This window comes from Mirounga angustirostris, unplaced genomic scaffold (assembly GCF_029215605.1).
Source record: "Mirounga angustirostris isolate CCGP_5_RB_7025 unplaced genomic scaffold, mMirAng1.0.hap1 SCAF_12, whole genome shotgun sequence".
NCBI classification, from domain to species: domain Eukaryota; kingdom Metazoa; phylum Chordata; class Mammalia; order Carnivora; family Phocidae; genus Mirounga; species Mirounga angustirostris.
Genome location: NW_026991720.1, coordinates 32,748,571 through 32,770,616, shown reverse-complemented (window position 1 = coordinate 32,770,616; position 22,046 = coordinate 32,748,571). Strand labels below are relative to the sequence as shown.

Here is a 22,046-nt window from a genome sequence, read left to right as displayed (position 1 = left end):
CATAGTCACATGTGGTATCTGCTGTTTTATCAGAAGCACAAAGGAATGGAACGTACTTTTTATGTTATGTTTATCTTTTTGCATATTTTGCACAAATATTTGGATCCAAGAGAAAGAAAAGGAAAAATATAGCTCTTTCAGCTTTTACCTCAGGGCAGTACATTAAGCTCTACACTAATAGGTTAACTTTTTTAAAACTACACTTTTTGGTGCAGTTGTTATGAAGTATGCCTATCAGCTGCCAGTGACTAACATAGATAAGAGTTAATCTCCCCATCTAGCCACACCTCCCCTCCCACTCCCTACCCCCACAATCTAGAATTGCAGTTTAAAAATACAATAAAATAGATTATCTCTCTCCTCTCCCTCTCCCCCTACCCCCTCTTGCTTTCTCTAAAAAAAATGGGGGGGGCCACCTGGGTGGCTCAATCAGTTAAGTGTCCAACTCATGATTTCTGCTCAGATCATGATTTCAGGGTTGTTGTATCAAGCCCCACACCAGGCTCTTAAGATTCTCTTTCTCCTCCCCCTCTCGCCCCCACCTCAAAAAAAAAAAAAAAAGGAAAGAAATAAGAAAATAACTCTTTCCTGAATCTGATTCCAGTTTAGAAGGACTTGATTTTGAATAATACATGGAGGAAGATGGTGGGTTATGCAGAAGATTTAGCAGAGGCCAGGAATGTATGTAATAATTCACTGGGCTCTTCCAGAAAAGCTGTAATATTCCAAGGGGTAAATAGAGTATAACTCCATGTATATTAGAAAAACTTCAAGGAAATATGTTTTTGATTATTTTCAGAAATTCATTCTACTCTTGGGACCTCTTGTTGTATGACCATTTTTCTTTTCTTGGATTTAGAAGTGGGCTAGAATAAATAGTTTTTAAGAGAAAAAAAAAGTCAGCTAGGAAGGATAAATATAGGGGAACACTGAGTCTATAGCAGGGCTTAGAAAATACCCTGATGATTAAATAATTTCTCAGAAGACAATTAAGCATTTACTGTGGCAGATATACTTCCTTTCCTTTAGAACCTGAGAAATCCAAAAATCACAATCTTAGTGCAATTCACAAAGACCAGATTACAATATCCAGGCATAGCTGGTATAATCCAAGTTGTGTTTTGTGTTCACAGACAGCTCCTATGACTTCCTGTCTTTAGTGGTACTTCTTTTGACCCACCATTTACTTTGGGTCTTGTGAGCAATCTGTTAACTGTTTTTGGTTACTGCATACTAAATGTATACATTTAGCAATAACAAGGGCCAATAAGTCTATAGGAAAAAAACTTAGATCATTTTTGCTTTCTTGGTGAAAACTCCAAATAGAACTAAAACTCTAAATGTTATATAAGCCTTTTTTTTTTTTTTTCAAACTACTTAAAATTTTAAAGCTCAACAACTTAGCTAATTGTATCACCACCAAATATGCTATATATATGCTGCTTGCTATTAGTACTTTAATTTTGTCAGTTTTATAAGTCATTAGGACTGTTAGAAACAATTACCTTAGGGCGCCTGGGTGGCCTCAGGTCACTGTCCCAGGTTCCTGGGATAGAGTCCTGTGTCACTGAGCTCGCTTCTCCCTCTCCCTGTACGACTCCCCTCCGCCCCCCTCATGCTCTCTCTCTAATAAATAAAAACCCAATTACCTCAAAATTCTAAATGTTTTCAAAAGAAATGTTGATAAATTCATGAGCAAGTTACCAGTTTTTGTTACCTGTGGTAATGATTAAGACTTTGTTTTAAATGCTAACAACTCCTTACCTGGGGGGGGGGTGGGGGCAGGGGTGTGATGAAGGAAATTAAGTTAAGACATTTACATAATCGTAATAGACTCTAATGTATATTTAGCTTCCATTTCCTACTTTCATAGCCTACTGCTTCCATATCCTACTCCACCCTTGCCTGTTTAAAATTATTTTTTATATTTCGGCTGTTGATTTTAATAGTAATTTTAAACATTTAGAAGAAAGTAATTTTGAAAACACATATTCCGTTATGCAGAAACACCATCTTTTATTTATACATTCACCCATTTATGGACATTTGGGTTGTGGGTTGTTTCCAGTTTTGAGTATTTGTGAATAGATTTTTTTTTTTAAAGATTATTTATTTATTAGAGAGCGAGAAGAGAGCACAAGTGGGGGTGGGTTGGGAGGAGCAGAGGGAGAGGAAGATCCAGACTCACCACTGAGTAGGGAGCCTCATCAGCGGGTCTCCATCCCAGGACTCCAGGATCGTGACCTGAGCCAAAGGCAAAGGCAGACGCTTAACCAACTCAGCCACCCAGGTGCCTGATTTTATTTTTTTTATTTTTTATTTTTTTGAGAGAGCATGCAGAGCCCTACATGGGGCTCGATCCCACGACCCTGAGATCATGATCTGAGCTGAAATCAAGAGTTGGACACTCAACTGACTGAGCCACCCAGTTGTCCCAGTGAATAGATTTTTGTGTGGACATAGGTTTGCATTTCTCTGGGGTAGATACCTGGGAGTAAGATTGTTAGGTGGTGCATGCTTAACTTTATAAGAAATTGCCAAACTGTTTTCTAAACTGGTTGGTACCATTTTGGGTTGCCACAGCCATGTATTAGAGTTCCAGTTCTGCATCCTCAGCAGTGTTTTTTAGCCATTCTGTTAGGTATGTAGTAGTGTTTCATGATTTCAATATTCATTTCCCTAATGATTTATGATGTTGCATATCCTTTTGTATATTTATGTTGTCTTCTGTATATCCTGTCCACTGAAGTGTCCAAGTCTTTTGCTTACTATTTTCTTACTATTGACTTTTGAGTGTATAGATACAAGTCCTTTGTCAGATATGTGATTTGCTAATATTTTCTCTAATTTGTAGCTTGTCTTTTCATTCTCTTAACAGTGTCTTTAACAGAGCAAAAGGTTTTAATTTCAATGAAGTCCAGTTTTTAATGGATCATGGTTTAATATGTCTAAGAATTTTCTGCCTAATCCCAGGTCATGAAGATTTTCTTGTTTCTTTTTAATTTTTTTAAGTTTCATGTTTTACATTTAGAGCTATGATCCATTTTGATGTAGATTTTTAATAAGGTATGAGGTTTAGTTTGGTGTTCATGTTTTTGCTCATGGATATCTAATTGAATATCATTTGTTGAAAAGATATCCTTTCTCCATTGAATTGCCTTTGCACCTTTATCAAAAATCATTTGGCTATATATATGAGTATGTTTTTGGACTCTTAGTTCAGATCCAGTGATAAGTCTTGAAATCAGGAAATCAGGTAGCATAATTTTCCAATTTTGTTCTTTTTCAAAATTGTTTTAGCTATTCTCGTTCATTTGTCTTTACTACTTTGCATTTACTATTAAGGATGTAAAATAACATATTTCATTCTCTCATTTCCTAACCAGAATCTATTTTTGATGCTATGTGTATGTGTTTGTGGTTATTTTGGTTAACACAGTGACTTTTTTATCTTGCTTACATTTGGGGAGAGGGGGTCTTAATTAATACATGGCCAGAATAATCCGTGTCCATTACATTCTTTATACATAGAAAAGTAATAACAGAAAATCTATCAATGTTAGAATCAGCTTGTTGATGTGTATCAGAAAAATTCTGCTTTGATTTTGATTGGGCCTCCCTTGAATCTATAGAATAGTTAGGGAATAATTGTCATCTTCACATTATTGAGTCTTCCATTCTATGAATATATCTCTCCATTTATTTAGCTCTTCTTTGATTTCTTTCATCAGTGTTTTGTGTAGTTTTCAGCACACTAGTCCTGTACCTGTTTTGTTAGATTTATACATAAATTATTATTTTTTAGATTCCTTGGGATTTTTCATTGTAAACAATCATGTTGTCTGCAGATAGAAAGTTCTATTTTATTTATGAAATCTCTTTCTTACTGCACTAAGACAATATGATGTTGAATAGTAGTGGAGGGAACAAACATTCTTGTCTCATTTCTCATTTTAGGGGGAAAGCATTCAGTCTTTGGCCATTAAGGATGATGTTAGCTTGTAGGCTTTTTTTTTTTTTTTTTTTTGCAGATACCTTTTATCAGATTAAGGACATTTTCTTCTTAATTTGCTGAGTGTTTTGTCATGATTGATTGTTAAATGTTATCAAAAATTTTTCTGCATCTATTGAAATGATCTATGGTTTTTCATCTTTAATAGGTTGATATTGTGAATTGCTGTCATTGGTTTTCAGTATTGAAACAGCTCTACATTTCCAGGATAAACTACGCTTGGTCATGATGTGTTATCCTTTCTATATAGTCCTAGATTCAATTTTCTGTTATTTTATTGAGGATTAAGTCTTTGCTATAGGACACCGTTGTTTTAAAATGAATTGGACAGTGTTCTCCTCGGTTTTCTGGAATAATTTGTGTAGAATTGGTAAATGTTTGGTGTAAGAAAACCTGAAATTTTATTTGTTGGAAGGCTTTTAACAACAAATTCAGTTTATTTAATAGATCTAGGAATATGCAGGTTATTTCCTCTTGAGTGAACTTTAGTTTTTGTGTCTTTCAAGGAATTTTCTATTTAATTGTTGCTATTGACATTTTAAACACCAAAAAAAAGTTTATATCCAGATAGTTGTTTGGTGGCTACACATTCATCCTGGGAGGACTGTACCCACTCTACCAAAAAATCTGAGAAGCAGCATAGTATAGTGAGTAAAAGTGTGGATTCAGGAATCAGACCGAGTTACTTAACTTCTTCTGCTTCAGTTACCTCATCAAAAAAATGCAGATATAATAGGAACTACCTCATAAGGTTGTTGTGAAGAATAAATGAAATAATTCATGTAGAGTGCTTAGTAAGTACTAATTTAAATAATCCCATTAAAAAAAATCATTTTCATCATTGTTATCTCTCAGTGGTATCCCATAACAGTATAGATTTTACTTTGAACTTTTTAGTGTTCCAGCTACAAAGTCTTTTCTTTTTTGTTTTAAATTGACATTTTCTACCTTTTTAAGGCCTTGTCACATATGTGGCCTCTAACTAGGAACATCTTCTTTCTAGCCATAGATAACCTCTTTTTCATCTGTCTCCTCTGAAGATCATATGTGTACTTAGATGCGTGCACCTATCTATACACATCTATACACAAACATGTATTACTGTTTCCTTTTCTTTCTGTTATTTTTAGTTTCCACATCAGAATAATGACAGTGCTAATAAAGTGGGAAATATGAAAATAATTGTTTTTGCCAAGGGTAGTCCCTTGGCAATATTGAATTCAGTAAATACATGAATGTGCATGAAAAAAATCACCGGATATCTTGTCTAAATAGTGTTTCCTGGGCCTTGTTTCCAGAGTCTCATCCAGTCAGGGTGGGGCCCACGACTGAGTTTCTGACAAGATTGCTTGTGCTGCTGCTTGTTGGGGGAATACCCTTTTGGGGAAGTCTGCCACAACTTAGTTAGAAGTTTATTGGAAAACTGTTATAAATACTCAGGACTTCTTCATTAAACTAGAGTATTGGGCATGCCATTTAAGCTCTCTCATTTTCATTAGTGATTGATCTCTTTATCAGACACAGCCTTTATTCTCTTAAAATATGCCTGTCAGTATGCTTGTTGATATTTTCTCTCTCATGTATCTTTGAACTAAAATTTCCTAAGGTCCACTCAGGTCTCATGTTAAAAACATTTTGAATTTAGACCTTTCTTCCACTTCTTTTATACATTTTTCACTAATTTGTGATTTTAAAGAAACATATAGTATATCTATTTTCTTTATTATACCTAAATACATCTTATTTCTTCACCACATACAGATTTTCTTGATTGATACTTTTTTCTATTTTAGGTTAAAAGAAGAATTTATAAGAAAATGTTTATATGTAGGTAGCTTTGAATCCTTAAATGTGTTAAATATGAATTTTATCTGCATTCAGCCTATACATTGTGATTATAATAAATGATAGAAACGGTAATAAACTTAAGGTGTTTGAAGAAGTGTCACTGTTTTTGAAAAAAATCTTTAAGCCATTTTCAGTAGAACTTTGAAGTAGTATAATTTTGAATGTATTTTTGGTTATTTTAGCAGAGGCCTGTGCCATGGAACATTTATATCTTCATTTCTATTTTAGGTGCGTATAGCAGCAAAATTCATTATTCATGCCCCCCCTGGAGAATTTAATGAGGTGTTTAATGGTGAGTGTTTAATTCATAGCACTAAGGCTTCATATATCAAGCATCCTTTTTTTAAAAGAATAAATTATATAACCAAAAGAACTAAGCCAGAGGGAGGGGGGAGTATGGAGAAAAATCTGTACTTTCTGAATTACAGTGAAAATTTTTGTCACTATGGATTTCATAATGGCTAGAATATATTTATGATATATATGATAATCATGTTTCAGGAAGTTAACCACCTTAAAAGAGTATTAAAAGACAGAATTTTAATTTTAGCTATTTTTTGGAATTGTGAAATGCATTTTTATATTCCTTTTAAAGAAAAACCTAGAATAATACGAACAACCAAAAAGGGGGGGGGGCATTGTTTCACCATGTTCAGAAGATGAGACCGCATGTAAAAACTCAAATTCTTAGAAATTAGTTCACAGTGTACCTTTCTTTAAACCTCAGGGGCAAACATTTTTATAATTATCTACCATAGATTAGAAATTTAAACTTTTATACAGTCTCCTGGTTGCTATAAAAACTAACAATAGCTCCTCTTTAACAGTGAGAATGACGTGGTTGAAACAGTCACCAAGAAAATGGCCTGTAGTGATCTTTTTACAAAACTTTTCTTAAGCAGTTTTAAGAATAAATTACCATAGGTACTGTAAATGTGTCATTTCTACTTATATATATTTGGCCTTCACTGTCTAAAATTAGAACTAATTTACACAGGACTCTTCAATTTTATTTTTAAAACATTCTGTTCCAGAGTAAACTATTTAAACATGCTTTGAAAGAAGTTTAATCTCTCATTTTCATTCATAGTAGAAGATATAATGGAATCTCACCTCAAAAAAGATCAGGTTTAGAGTCAAAAAATGAAGTAAAAATTTTGTAAAGTTAAAATTACCCTTGAAAACTCCTTAAATCATCCACAAACTATAATACATGATTTATTGCATACAGTTACATATGATAATTTTTATGCATAGAGAAAGAATGGGGTCTACACTGTATTCTGCCTTTTAAGATAATTGTAAAATCTAAAGTTTTTTTTCCCAATTGTTTCCCAATTCCCCAATTGGGAAGTTGGGAGAGAATTCACAAATATTTCTGCTTCCTGTATGGTTAACTTCAGCCTCTTTGTTCCTTAGGTTCAAAAGTTGGCATGTAACTTGAATTGATAATGGTGAAACTGCAGTAAAGTCAGTGGCCCCCAAACTCTTGTGTAATTTATAGAACCAAGAATAAGTCGTAATTCTAGACGTTTTTCACTGAATGTCCTTACCTTGAATTAAATGCCCTACAAATTTGTTAATCAGAAAGACCCTAAAAGAATGTATGAGTCCTAGAAATTGCTTTTCTAAGTCTCACTGGAAATTGATGTCTTTGAATGAAATACTTCTAACATCTTTCAGTTTAGAGAGATATAAAAGATATATAACATTACATAAATATGATTAATACTATGCATACTGGGTTTTCCCCTTCTTGTTTATCATGTTATGGATGTATTTCATGTTGATAAATACATATCTACATTTTTTTCACATCTACATTGTTTTTAATGGCTGCTCAATTTTACAGTTTATAAGAACTGTATATAGTCTGTTTATATTGTATTTAACCAGTTCTTAATGGAAGATGCTTAGGTTATTTGTGTTATTTTCATTTAATGAAAAGATTAGGATACATTATAGTATGTACTTTATGATAGCAACTGTATAAAATAGCCAAGTGTGTAGGAAAAAATAAAGAAAATATACCAAGATTAGAATACAATTTTGTTTGGTGAAATTACATGATTTTTTTTCCTTATTGTTTCACAGAATGCTTAGATTTTCCAACAAAAGTATTTTTTTAAGTTATGTTTTAATGATGAGTAGGCAAATGTCTACATATTGGGTCTAAAATTAGAACAGAATTAAGAATCAATAACCAAAGTGAGATTGCTAAATCAAATAAAGCAGTTACCCATATTGAATTAAATGCATTCATCTGTTGTTTGAACATGAGCTGAGGACAGAAATGTCTACATCTATGCTCTGTTCACAAGTGGTTTCTTGCTTAATCCCTTTTTGTATGAAGCAAATTCGTTTGAAACTCATGTTAGTGTTGTCAAACTAGGAGGCAGACATCTTTTGTAGCTCTCATCAGACGATCTTTTTGATGGAGCTTGTCTCCATTTTAGTTCCTTGGAAATACAGTCTGCCTACATTGGCTATTAATTAATAAGGTATAAGATAACATGTACAGGTTTCCCCTGCTATCCGAAAATAGAGCATTCTATGAAATCTTTCTTAAGTTGAAATGGCATAAAGTGGAGAAATAAGTACCATTTGGTAAAAGTGAAAAATCTCCTTGGATTCCATTCAGTTAGCAAAAACAGGTAAAAGCCAAGTAGCATAAAGTCAAGTTTCAGATAGCTGGGGAAATTTATATTTCTATTTAATTCCCTCTTCTGTTCCTAACCAATATCTTTTAGAAAATAATACCATGGGGTGTTTTTGTGGTTATTTTTGTCAACAGAGTAAAAATTTGATCTTGCTTACATATTAGGGGGTGGGGAAGAGTGGGGAATATTAATACATGACCAAAGTAATCTGCATTCGCTACATAGAAATTTCAAACATATAAAAATAATAATATAGAAAACATAATACTTGTTTTGCAGATGTTCGGTTACTGCTTAATAATGATAATCTTCTCAGGGAAGGAGCAGCTCAGTAAGTATTATATATTATATTAACATAGCTAGTGATACGAGAAAAAATGTTTTAAAGGTGGTTTTTAAGCACTAATCTCTGAAATAGATATTTGCACATCAAGTTTAAATATATATATGTTACATGTAAGTACTTAGCTAGAAGAAATATTTTTGATGACGTTTAAATATATATATGTATTATATGTATGTACCTAGCTAAAAGAGAAATTTTTGATCACAGAGGGACATAGGGACACAATTATGACATGAAATTCTCTATTCATTGAGTATTTGGCTTATATACTCAATACTACATTTTGGCATTTGCAAGGTTGGATAAAATTATTTGAAATTTTGATTTTTGAAATTGTGATTGCTTTTTTATGCAGGTTTTACTTTTTGTTAAGTGTTTGACCCTAACAGATTTTCGAGGATTAGGAGTTTTATTCTTTCATAAATACCTAATATAGTACCTGATTCAAATAACTAGGCAGTTCTAAATCCTAGTATATCATCTTTGGACCAGTGACCGTAATCATGACTTGCTACAACTGTCTTGGGATTTCAGAGAAATAATTGATTTTCTTCTCTATTCCCACCTCCAAAAGTAAGGTGGAGACTCATACAGTAGGCTAACCAATTCCATTACTCATTGGAAAATGACAAAATTAAACAGATTTTTAGGTGCCTTGCAAAGAATGTTTAGTATCCATCCAGACACCTTTTCTCACACTAATACTGTACCCAATGTGTGAAATCCTGAACAATGGGGGAAATTTCATCTTACTCTTTTTGTAATGTTTCAAGGCTTTATCAGATCTGTCCTTTACAGTTAACCCTAATGAAGGTAGAGGTTCAACAGACTTTTAGGCATATCTGATTTTGCTTCTGATTTAAATTCTTGTTATTTTTTAGTAGCAACTGTTAATTGTTTTTAATCCCAGTATGATTAACATACAGTGTTATATTAGTTTCAGTTGTACAATATAGTGATTCAGCAATTCTGTACATTAGTCAGTACTCATCACAATCAGTGTATTCTTGGGGTGCCTGGGTGGCTCAGTCGTTAAGTGTCTGCCTTCGGCTCAGATCATTATCCTGGGGTTCTGGGATCGAGCCCCGCATCGGGCTCCCTGCTCTGCATGAAGCCTGCTTCTCCCTCTTCTATTCCCCCGCTTGTGTTCCTTCTCTCGCTGTATCTCTCTCTGTCAAATAAATAAATAAAATCTTAAAAAAAAAAAAAATAAGTGTATTCTTAATCCTCTTCACCTCTTTCACCCTATTTATTACTTTTATTGTGAGAAAATGTACATAATATAAAATATACCATTTTAATTATTTTTAAGCATACAGGTCTTTGGCATTAAGTGCATTCACATTGTGTAACCATCACCACTATCTATCTCCAGAACTATTTTTTTTCCCAAACTAAAACTCCATACACTTTAAACAATAATTTCTCATTCTTCTCTCCCTTCTGCCTCTGTCAACTACCATTCTATTTTCTGTCTCTATGAATTTGACTTCATTAGGTGTCTCATAGAAGTGGAATCATACATAATTTGTCATTTTGTGGCTGGTTTATTCTACTAAGCATAATGTCTTCAGGGTGATCCATGTTGTAGTACATGTCAGAATTTCTTTTTTAATACTGAGTATTTATATACCACAGTTTGCTTATTCATCTGTCAGTGGACATATGGGTTGCTTCCACTCCTGTTGATTATTAAAGTGCTTTATAGAAATCAATTTACTCTATATTTTTGACTTCAGTGATTAGCTTCTGAGTGAATGGCTACTTATTCCTAAGTTCTTTAAACCTTATTTAAATTATCTGTGTATTCAAGTAAAATTAATTTTCTTTATAATAGCATATGGCATGTTGACAAAAATCTTATGGAAGTAAAGAAGATGTACAGCATTTACAACTTGTAAGAACAGTACTTTCAAAGTACTTTTCCTCTCAGTTCTCTGTGGTAAATAAATGTGTGGGTTGTTTCAGATAGGTGCAAGAATTAGTGGGGTTTTTTTTTTGTTATCAGTTAAGAAAATAAGAAGCTTGATTTATTAAAAGAACAAGAGTTTTTCCTCAGCAGAATAAAGTTTAATGAAGGTCAAAGAAATATTCATAATTACGTAAGTGGTATGAAATAGCCGTACGTTTGACTCAAACATGATTAAAGTATTGAAATTTTATTTGTCCAAAGAAGTACTTATCTGATGATGGGTTTTACATTTAAAGTAAATAAATTGGATTTGTTCTATAAAGAAATTAGAATGTGATCTACATTTCTTTTATTATGAAACATGGGGACAGTTGTCCACATTTCAAGAGATATATACATTGAAATGCTCAATACTATGATATTCTAAGGAAATGAGTCTGAAGAAATCAGTAACTAATGATAAAATAAGATGCTTATTGTATGATACCAAGAAAAAAACATCAAAACCTCAAGTAGAAAGTTCAGATTGTCTTGCATGTAGTTATACTATCAGTAAGTGATTGCTAACTAGATGAACACTTAGAGAAAATATTGTTTCTTTTTGTTGACTTCAGTAGTAGTCTTCATTCCAGATTGCTCAAAACTATTCATTTGAATTCATTTTGTAAACATTTGAGGGTTATCTGTGAAATAAGAAATATACCTTAAATCATTGATTGACTTTAGAACTATGTAACTCTGGTTCACAGTGTCCTCTCCATGAAATAATTTTCAAGCAAAAATAGTATTATCCTCATTGTTCACTAGACTTGGTTCTGAATTACTTTTAAAATATCTTCAAACCTGGTTCGTCCTCCAAAGAAGATTCATCACCTATCATCAAGGCTGTCCAAAACTATGTAACAGAAGCTTGCAAAGCATTGTAAAAAAACATTTAGAATGTGTCCTAGTGGCAGTTTCACCAAAGGAAGTGCATAGCTGTAGTCGCATTTCTTCTTCAATTGTGATCTTTGATACTGAATTTCTTTTGTACAAGTACTTATCTTTCTTACATATATGTACTCCTTTCTTCCTTTCTTTCCCCTTTTCCCTTTGCTTTAACTCTTTTAGTCTTATTTTTCCCCTCTTTTATCTTTCTGTAAGGGGAAAAACATGGCTATTTTTCATAAGAGTGGTTTTAATGGGATATTTTTCCTAAGGGCACAAATTCAGTATGTTTCATAGTATGTAAAAGTAGACATACTGAAGCGTCAGTACTGTCAAGTCTAACTTTTAAATACCCAGAAAGAGCCTTTTATTCAACTGAACATATGAATGCCAGACTTCACTATGATGATGACATAAATTATTAGCCTCTTAGGGATTTTCTAATGGGAAGTCAGATATGTTTAGTATTGGGCCAAATTAAATAAAATATCATAATAGAGGCATATCAAAGGCTTTTGGAGCCCAAAGGGAGAAATTTTTAATTTCTCTTTAGAAGTGGTTTTGAGCTGAATTTAAATGATGAACAGGGTTTGAAAAGTAAGTAGGGAAATAATGTGGCTAAACTGAAGGAGACACCTGGTGAAAAGTATAGAATGTGACTGGTGCATGACTAATAGTAATGGGTATAAAAATCTAAATACAGGAACAGGTATTTAGAAATGGATGATTTTGCTATAGAACTCTAAGAAGGCAGAGAAGTCCCTGTTCTCACTGGGTCTGGGTGGAGGAGTGGGTGAGTAGATGATGAGTACGTAGATGGAGTAAGTTTCTGAACTGGAAGGGACTTCGGAAGTCAGCTAGTCCAAACCCGTCTTTTTATAGATAAGGTAAGTGGGCCCCATGCTAGCTAATAATGGAGTTTGGACAGAACCTAGGTATTCTATATTCTGACTCCTAGGTTAGTATCTTTACCACTATACCGTGTAACTGTCACCTATTTAACTTGCTTTGAGCATTTAAGATAAAATTTTACCTATTTTCATACTCAGTTGTCTCCTTTTCAGATTTCCTATTCTTCCCTCATTCCCAAGTAGATAGATGGATCGGGTTTGATATTCTGGGCAGTAAAAGGCCTAGGACCAAGTTACTATCTACATTTATTATTTACATATGTCTTTCACTGGAAAATGAATCCTACTTTTTTTTTTTTAAGATTTTACTTATTAATTTGAGAGAACAAGACAGAGCCAAGAGAGCACAAATGGTGGGGAGGGGTGGTAGAGGGAGAAACAGATTCCCCGCTGAGTAGGGAGCCCAATGTTGAGCTTGATCCCAGGACCCTGAGATCATGACCTGAGCCGAAGGCAGATGCTTAACTGACTGAGCCACCCAGGCGCCCTGAATCCTACTTTCCAAGTGATCTAGAATACTTTTTTTTTTTTTTTTTTTTTAAATCTCAAAGTAGTTTTGAAATAAATTCACTTAAGGGTTGATAACTGCCTGGCTATGTTGAGGCTATTCCTAGAAAAATTACAGTTTTAATGAATTAAGGAAATCAGAAGTGAGTAGCTCCTGCCCTCTCCCTTATCATGCATTTCTATGTTTACCCCCATCTTTTTTGAACATGCAGTGTCAGGAATTTGACAGGTAGTAATTTAATTCTCTTTTGCTATTTTTACATTTACCAGTCTGCTGTTAATTTATCGGTGATGGCTTTGCTCAACCAAACATTCCTTTCTAGAGGAGACTCAAGTAGCTAATAACCTGAAAATTCAGTGGATGTCTTGCCATCTAGAAAACCTTCCAAGTAGATAGATTAGGTTGACAGATGTATTTTTAAATTTTAAAATACTCAATATCTTTCTGTTAAGCGTAGGAAAAAACCTCAGGTTATAGATTTAATAAAATATAATATGGTCCTTACATATTTTTCAGGTTAATTTTTTGTACTATGAGAATCTTTCCTATAAATGTATTACATAATTATGTAGTATTACTTAACTCATGAGAGTAGAGAGAGGCTTTATTCTTGAATCCATCTTGTCACCATTTCTTAGTTTAGACTCTAGTTCTGATATGGACATTTGCCTAATAACAACCTAACTGCCTTTTTTTTTTTTTCCCCTTGGCTCTAGTTGCTCCACTGTCCAATTGTCATACACACTGCTGCCAAATTAATCTTCTTTAGAGGTAGTTAGGTTCTTCTTTCTCAGAAAGCTTCAGTGATTCTGCTCTGCCTCCCAAATGAAGTAATTATTCTATCAATCAGGGCCTTTCATTTTAATTCAGTAAACATAATTGAACACATGCTATGTGTCAGGCATTGAGCTTGATGCTTTCTGTGATGTGGACCTAACCCATCTTCTTATGTGTTTTGTTTATCCTGGTCTCTCTAATTGAAATACTCTCTTCTTCCCATCCCTCCAGTTTCTGCAGGAGCGCCTACTCATTATTTCAGGGCCATTTCTCAGTGTCAGATTTTTAAAGAAATCACCCCTAAAGCTCTTCTTATTATTTTTTAAAATGTGTAGTGTCCTTGATGCTTTCTTTATTGGTCATTGTTCTACAGTACTTTCTACTTCATGTTATGGTTATATTTATCTACTATCTCTCCTACCCAACTGTAAGTCCTTTGATCATAGTCTGATTACTCTTTACATCTCTCATAGCACCTCCTCTTTTTCCTGGTGTGTTGTGTACTCAGTATATACTCAAGTAATTAGATATGTATCTTACAGATGGCTAACCTTTAATAACGGGCCTTTTTCTTTTTTAGTGCATTTGCACAGTATAACTTGGACCAGTTTACTCCAGTAAAAATTGAAGGTTATGACGATCAGGTATGTTGCATATGAACACGGGATCTGACTTTTCTTTGTTTCATTTATAATAGTTAATATATTCAGCAAGAACTTTGAAGTGGTATGTTTAAAGATACAGTGTTCATTTTAATCATGGCCTCTTATGGGCAAAGTAATTGAAAATTTGGTTTTTTTTTGTTGAGACCAATAATACTACTAGCAGAAAGTCCCTTTTAGAAGTATTCAAATGTAATTCTTTTAAGATTTTAGAAAATAATTGCTTTAAATCTACTTTCTTGTTTTTTATAGGAAAAAAAATCAATCCTATATTAATCCAAAATCTAGAATATATATTAGTAAGATTTATATCATATTTTGGTTGCTCTGGAATTCTACAGTTCTTCATGTGAGTAACTTAGCATTTAGTAATTATTAAATCTTTTCTTTCCAAAGTGAAAGTTAGAATTGCTAAGAAAAGCCACCAAAGGTCACTAATTTTGGTGTTTTTTTGGGGGGTTTTTGGGGTTTTTTGGTGTTTAGAGTTATTAATAATCGAACAGTGCTTATATTCATACTGTGCTTGTGTGATGTGAAGCACAACTTAATACAAAACAGTATGAAGAAGGAACTGGTAGGTGGAAGATGAGAGAGTTGTAACAATTCTTAGTGGCTGGTTACCTCAAAGCTTGCATTTGGCATTATTCATTATGTAATACATAGTCTTGTATTTACAGGGGGAAAAGAGAGCCTAGACAGAAGATGACTTGTAACTGCAGAGAAAACAAGCTTATATATATATGTATATATAGAAAGAGACATGCGTGTGTGTATGTATACACACATATATATGAAGCTATATAGTGTTTCATTTTATGAATCTCCTATATTTATTTTCTTGGGAGATTTTTTGGGTGTTTTTTTGGGGGGGTCTTTCTTTTTCTTTAACTGTAAACAAAGCTGTATTGTAAATCTTTGTACCTCTGGGCACATTGACCATTATTTTCTTAAAATACATCCCTAAAAGAATATTTGTCAGCTCCCAAACTCATTTATGAACCTAGCATAATATTAATACTTAAACCTAATAAAGATAAAACAAAAAATCAAACTAATCTCACATATGACTATAGATTTAAAAACTTTATTTTTTTTTTAAACTTTAGATAGATCTTAAATAGCATCCTGGAATATATCAAAAGAATGACAAATCAAGAGTAAATAGAATCAATTACAAGAATGCATGAGTGATTTCATGTAAGGCAATATACTGGTCTTATCTGTTAATCAGCAAATCAAAGAAAAACTTTATGATGCATCAATAGACAGTGAAAGGGAATTGAAAAATCCAGCAGCTAGTCCTTATTACAAAAACCCTGAGTAATCTAGGGATAGAAGAAGACCTCTTAAGTATAGTAGATTGTTTAACAAAAATCACAGTAAATATCATAGACTACAAACGCTAAAATAATTGTAGTTAAAATAGAAATTTGCCAGGTTTGTCTGCTTATTACTATCTAACCTAATGGAGGTATAGCAAATAAGACAAGAGAATGAGAACTTTTAAAGCTTTATAAAAGTAAATAAAACTCTTAGGTTACATGATTTATATAATCAACTTCCCAAATAAAAGAAACTACTAGACTTAAAACAATTTTGTGAGATGGCTGAATTTAAGGTAAGTATACAAAACTCATTAGCTGTCCTCTATTGCACCAAATAAGTACTTTATACTAGAAATGGTTGGAGGGGGAGGAATTCCATTTTATTTGGTAAAACTATGCGTTAACCTAGGAATAACCTTAACAAGAAAGGCAAAGGATTGTGAAGACAATGGTGGTTGTCTTCTTAAAACACAAAACAGGATATGAACAATGGAAAGGCAACGCCACATTCCATTTTGAAAATAGAAAGTTAAATTATTTAAAAACTAAAATACAAATTTATTGCAATTTGATTTGAATCCTAATAGTTTTCTTAATTGGTCAAATGTTCATGAAGTTTATGCAAAAAAATACATGCTTGGGGGAAGAAAAATGTAAGAACAGTAAGAATGAGTAAAAGAGAATTCCTTTACTGGTTAGCAGAAGAGGCTTTACAACCAGTGTAAAGTCAAATCAGGATGGTTTTGTATAAAGTAGACAGAGATCAGTACAGCAGCATATAGAACCAGAATTTAGTCCCAAGATGTATGAAAATTTTTATGCGTGACAAGATTATAATTTAGATAGACATAATAAAAGATTGGCACAACTGGTTTCTGTTAAGAAGGTTAATTTGAACCTCTGTCTCATACAACATAGAAATAAATTTCAGGTGGATTAAAAATGTGTAAATTTTAAAAGAGTCTATATGTACAATACTAGGGCAGGGAGACCGTCTTAAACAAGTCTGGAAACCCAGAAACTATAGAAGAAAAGATGGACATTTTGCTACATAATTATTATTTTAACCATAAGATGAAACATACCTTACGCAAAGGACTCTTTTAAATTAATAAGAAAATAACAACAAAAAAACACAAATGAAAAATATTAAAGAATATTTTCTCACAGAAAAACAAATGGCCCACACACAAAAAGATATTTAAATCTGTCAGTAGTCAGAAATGTAATTAAAGTAATGAGATATTTTATACACATCAGACTGAAAAAAGAATTGTATCCCTGTTGATGGGTGTAATGTGAGAGGAATATATCTTATATACTGTTCATAAAAATGTGGATTGTCACAGCCATTTTTTTGGAAATGTATTAAAAATTAAAAACATACAGATCCTTTACCTCCTGTCCCCACTGCTGGGAATATATTTAAGAGAAATGGAAGCATCTAATGGAAATAAAAACATTAGCATGTTAAAATAATATGTACAAAAGTACTTATTTTAACATTTTTAATGTACTCATTCCTCCCCTCAAAAAGAAAACAGCCTGGAAATAAAAGAGATGGTCCGTCAATAGAGGAATGGCAGAATAAATTAGGTTATATCCACATTATGGGATATTACACAGCCATTAAAAAGAATGGTGAAAGGTTTACCAGTTGACTTTGAAGGATTTCTGTAAGGTGTTGACATTGAAAAAAGCCAGATGCAGAAAAATACGTGTATGTGTGCATTTTCATTCCATTCTGGTAAAGCAGTGACCAAAAAAAATCCTGTATGTGTGTATATGTATACATAGATGTGTTTTTATTTATCTATGTGGGATTGTATGGCTGAAAAAAATTGAGAAGGATATATCCTGTGTGTGCATGATTTATATCAGAGAGTGGGGGAGGTTCTGACATAGGTAAGGAGTCCAAGACTGGGAGAGTTGCAAGGGAAGAACAAGAGGGGAAATTTTGAAATAAAGCACAGAATGCCAAATTTATGCATGTACAACTTAAATGTATATAAAAGAATAAATTACATGTTTAAAAATTTGAAAGTCAGTTGAAAACAACTGTCAGTGAATAGATTATAAAAACAAGCAGACCCTTCACAGTAGATGAGATTGTGGGCCCAGGAACAATATAGGACACACTGAAGAGTATTCTCTCTGGGTTAAAGCTATTCTTGTAAAAGCTATTCTTGTAACCATTCTCATTGAAGGTTATTACCAGTTCCTTAGTTTCGAGAACTGGAAACTGATAATGGAAATAGTAAACTGTTTATAGCTGTAAAAAAACAAAAACAAAAACTCCAGCAATATATTAGAAGATGCATTCTTTTCACCAGGTAGCCAGAAGTTATATTGGGAGAAAATCAGATCCACTAATCTTAGCTGAACGAGAATAGCCTCATTTGAATTATTATAGTTGTGCCAAATAGTTAAACCAATTGCTTGAAGTAGAATTATTTTACAGTGTTAAGGACAAAACTTAAGTGAATGTATATTAATATATATCAGTACTTAAATGCTATTTTAAATACTTTTTTTTTTTTCCAAAATTCATTGCACCATTGAAGGTATTGATAACAGAACATGGCGACTTGGGGAATGGAAAGTTTTTGGATCCCAAAAACAGAATCTGTTTCAAATTTGATCACTTAAGAAAGGAAGCAACTGATCCAAGACCATATGAAGCAGAAAATGCAGTTGAATCATGGAGAACTTCAGTAGAAACTGCTCTCCGAGCTTATGTAAAAGAACATTATCCAAATGGGGTCTGCACTGTAAGTAATCAATATGCATATTTTTCTTTTGTTGTATGTAAATATGACAGTGTTTTTATGATCTCCTGAAATCTGTAACTTACAGAACTGGCATTTTATAACTTGCCATTGTTTTTTTTCTTAAATATTTCTAAGAATGTTTTTTCGATGGGGTGCCTGGGTGTCTCAGTCGTTAAGTGTCTGCCTTCCCCTCAGGTCATGATCCCAGGGTCCTGGGATCGAGCCCCGCATCGGGCTCCCTGCTCGGCGGAGAGCCTGCTTCTCCCTCTACCACTCCCCCCGCTTGTGTTCCCTCTCTCGCTGTGTCTCTCTCTGTCAAATAAAATCTTTAAAAAAAAAAAGAATGTTCAAGAAACTCTAAATAATAAATATATTATGATTGCCCAAAATGGAAAAATGGTTGTACCTTGAATTAAATCCAAGTAGGAATTGTCCATACATTGATTAGAGCATGATGCTATAGGATTCTTTAATCTCATGTTAATAACTCATCTCAGTAAGTTTAGATGAAACTTCTTTCAAGATCTTAGAACAAATTAAGTTTTTTGGAAGTGGAATCATGTCCTTCCTGTTTTATAATCAAGTCTCTTTTTTAATGTGGTTCTTTCATAGTTTTAACCTGTTTTTTATATTTTCAGTATGAAATGGTAGAAATTAGGAGTCCTTTTTTTTTTTTTCTTTTTTTTTTTTTTTGTAAGATTGTTTATACCCAGGTAGGCTTTTCAGGTGCCCCCGCCCCCAGTTTGTTTGTGTTTCTATGATCTTCTCCATAGCCAGGGAGATCTTTTGAAATACAGATCAGATCATGAAAAGCCCATGCTGGAAATCATTCAAAGATTTTCTGTTATACTTAGAATAGAGTCCAGGCTTCTGAACATGGCTTTCACAACCTTCTGGACCTGGCCTCTACCTACCTCTGGAACCTAAGGTTACTATATATCCTGTTTTATACTTGCTGTCTCAACATAATTATTAATATTACCAGTAGCATCCCATTTCACTCTCAGAAGTTTTCTGGTTAGGACAAAAATTCATATGATCCCCTTAAGTATGTAATTACTTCAGGAAAAATTACAGCATAACCTAAAATACTTTACAAATTCCTTGAATTATAACCTTGTTGATTAGGATTATTTTGGAAGAATAACTCAAGAATAGGTAGTTAGGTTATGTTAGAGAGTCCTTATTTGCTCCTGGAGGATTGAAAGTTACAAATTATCCATGACTTTTAAAGCAATAAACAAGAGGTGAAATAACATCATCACACCATCACAGGCATTCTCTTAATGACCTTTCTTGGTTAAAAGTAAGTTAATTTTCTCACCTCTGTACTAATACTTTGTAAAATGAAGAAATGAGAATCTCTAAGATTGTGCAGGAAACAAAGATGATAATCACAGTGTAGGTCCAGTTTTTATTTGTGTGGAAACAGCCAGATTGGTATCTACATGTTTAAAATTGTCTACACTTCTTGTGATACCTGTATTTGGAATGAATAGTATGGTATATCTAGGATGTTTGTGAATATTTTTAGAGTATAATAATGAGTTTTACTTTATAAATTTTGTGGTTTTTTTTTTTCAAGATTTTATTTATTTATTTGCGAGAGAGAATGAGAGACAGAGAGCACGAGAGGGAGGAGGGTCAGAGGGAGAAGCAGACTCCCCGCTGAGCAGGGAGCCCGATGTGGGACTCGATCCCGGGTCTCCAGGATCATGACCTGAGCCGAAGGCAGTCGCCCAACTGACTGAGCCACCCAGGGCCCCAATTTTGTGCTTTTTTGTGATTCACTAAGAATTTGTGATTATAGGTGGACATGTTTGAGTACTTGTTTTTCTTTCTTTCTTTTTTTTAAGATTATTTATTTATTTATTTATTAGAGAGTGAGCAGGAGAGAAACAGCATGAGAGGGGAGAGGGTCAGAGGGAGAAGCAGGCTCCCCGCTGAACCGGGAGCCCGATGTGGGACTCGATCCCAGGACCCTGGGATCATGACCTGAGCTGAAGGCAGTCGCTTAACCAACTGAGCCACCCAGGCGCCCTGAGTACTTGTTTTTCTAGCTACTATATTAGAATGATGACCTACTCTCTTTTCTTTTATATGTTCCTACCAAAGTGCTATACATTTTTTTTTTTTTGGGACAGGTGTTTAAAGCTGACTATTCTGTGGCCCTGAATTCACTCTTCTCTTTATTTTCTTTGCCATTAAGGTATATGGTAAAAAAATAGATGGACAGCAAACCATTATTGCATGCATAGAAAGCCATCAGTTCCAAGCAAAAAACTTTTGGTAAGTTAAAATTTTGTATTTTGGGGAATGTTGACATTTACATCTTTTGTAGTCCTTGCTTTATTGGTTGGACCTGTACCTGTTTGTGTATAACTTAAGTGCAGCCTAAACATAAAACTTCAGCCTCTTGATATAAGAAAGGTATTTCCTCCATAATCAGCATAATTATTTAAAGGTAGTGGTAAATCCATCGACACTCAGTGAATAAGAGCGTGGGATTGTATCGAGTGTTTTTAGAGACTTGGAAGCAGCATCCTAAGGGAACATTTGTGCCTGCGAGCAGACCAGTTGGCAGGCAGGCCCTTATGCACATTCTGAGAAGGGATTGTTCCTGAATGAGACTTAGTATGGGAGAGGAGGACAGAGGTAATTATAAAGGGAAAGAACAATGATTTTTCTGGTGAACTTTGGGGGCTCTGAAATAGGTGTTTTCATGTGGATTGCTCTGTGTTTGGTTGGCCAATGTAAGAAGTAATGACATATTTTATACAGTGAGGCAGATTACAATCATAATTTCATTTTAATTAAATTATAATTTTGTAATCAAATTCATTGATTATTCCTTATAAAAGTCCAGTCCCCTAAAGCACTAACTTTCCCTATTAATCTTGGACCTTTGACAAGTTGTTGAGTCTTTGTATTTTTAGACAAGACTATTTCTGAGACATCTCCTTTATAAAATTCTGAGTCTGTACAAGACTTTATAAATTCAGAATTGAATGAAATCTTTACCTTTACCCTCTTTTTTTTGTTAATACATGCTAAGATCATCAGAGTAAGTATAGTCATAATATTTGACTTGTTTAGCCAAGTTGGTTGGTTGTGCTCTGGAGGGTAAAGTAAGAGGTATCAGTAACCCCTGTGGACTAATTTGGTTCATGGCCCAAATTGCTCCACTATTTAACCATCTTAGAAATAAATGCAAGGTTACAAGGTTAACTAAGAACATTTGGAGAAATGCAGATCCATTATCACTGAAGGAAAATCAATTCCATATGTAAACATACGCCTTAATGACAAGCTGCAGTTCCCTAAAGATTCTGGTATATAAAGTTACTTTTATGGACTTAATAAAAGTGTAGGTTCTCCATATTAGGC

General features: G+C 33.5%; 1 protein-coding gene across 1 annotated transcript in view; it reads left to right on the top strand.

The window, feature by feature from the left end:
- Positions 1 to 22,046, top strand: part of CAPZA2 (capping actin protein of muscle Z-line subunit alpha 2) — a 56,598-nt gene that overhangs the window by 22,595 nt on the left and 11,957 nt on the right. Inside the window, exons 2-6 of the mRNA XM_045864366.3 lie at positions 6,089 to 6,152; positions 8,800 to 8,851; positions 14,482 to 14,545; positions 18,453 to 18,659; positions 20,869 to 20,948. Of these exons, the coding sequence (XP_045720322.1) occupies positions 6,089 to 6,152; positions 8,800 to 8,851; positions 14,482 to 14,545; positions 18,453 to 18,659; positions 20,869 to 20,948 (467 nt within the window). The remainder of the gene's footprint in view (positions 1 to 6,088; positions 6,153 to 8,799; positions 8,852 to 14,481; positions 14,546 to 18,452; positions 18,660 to 20,868; positions 20,949 to 22,046) is intronic.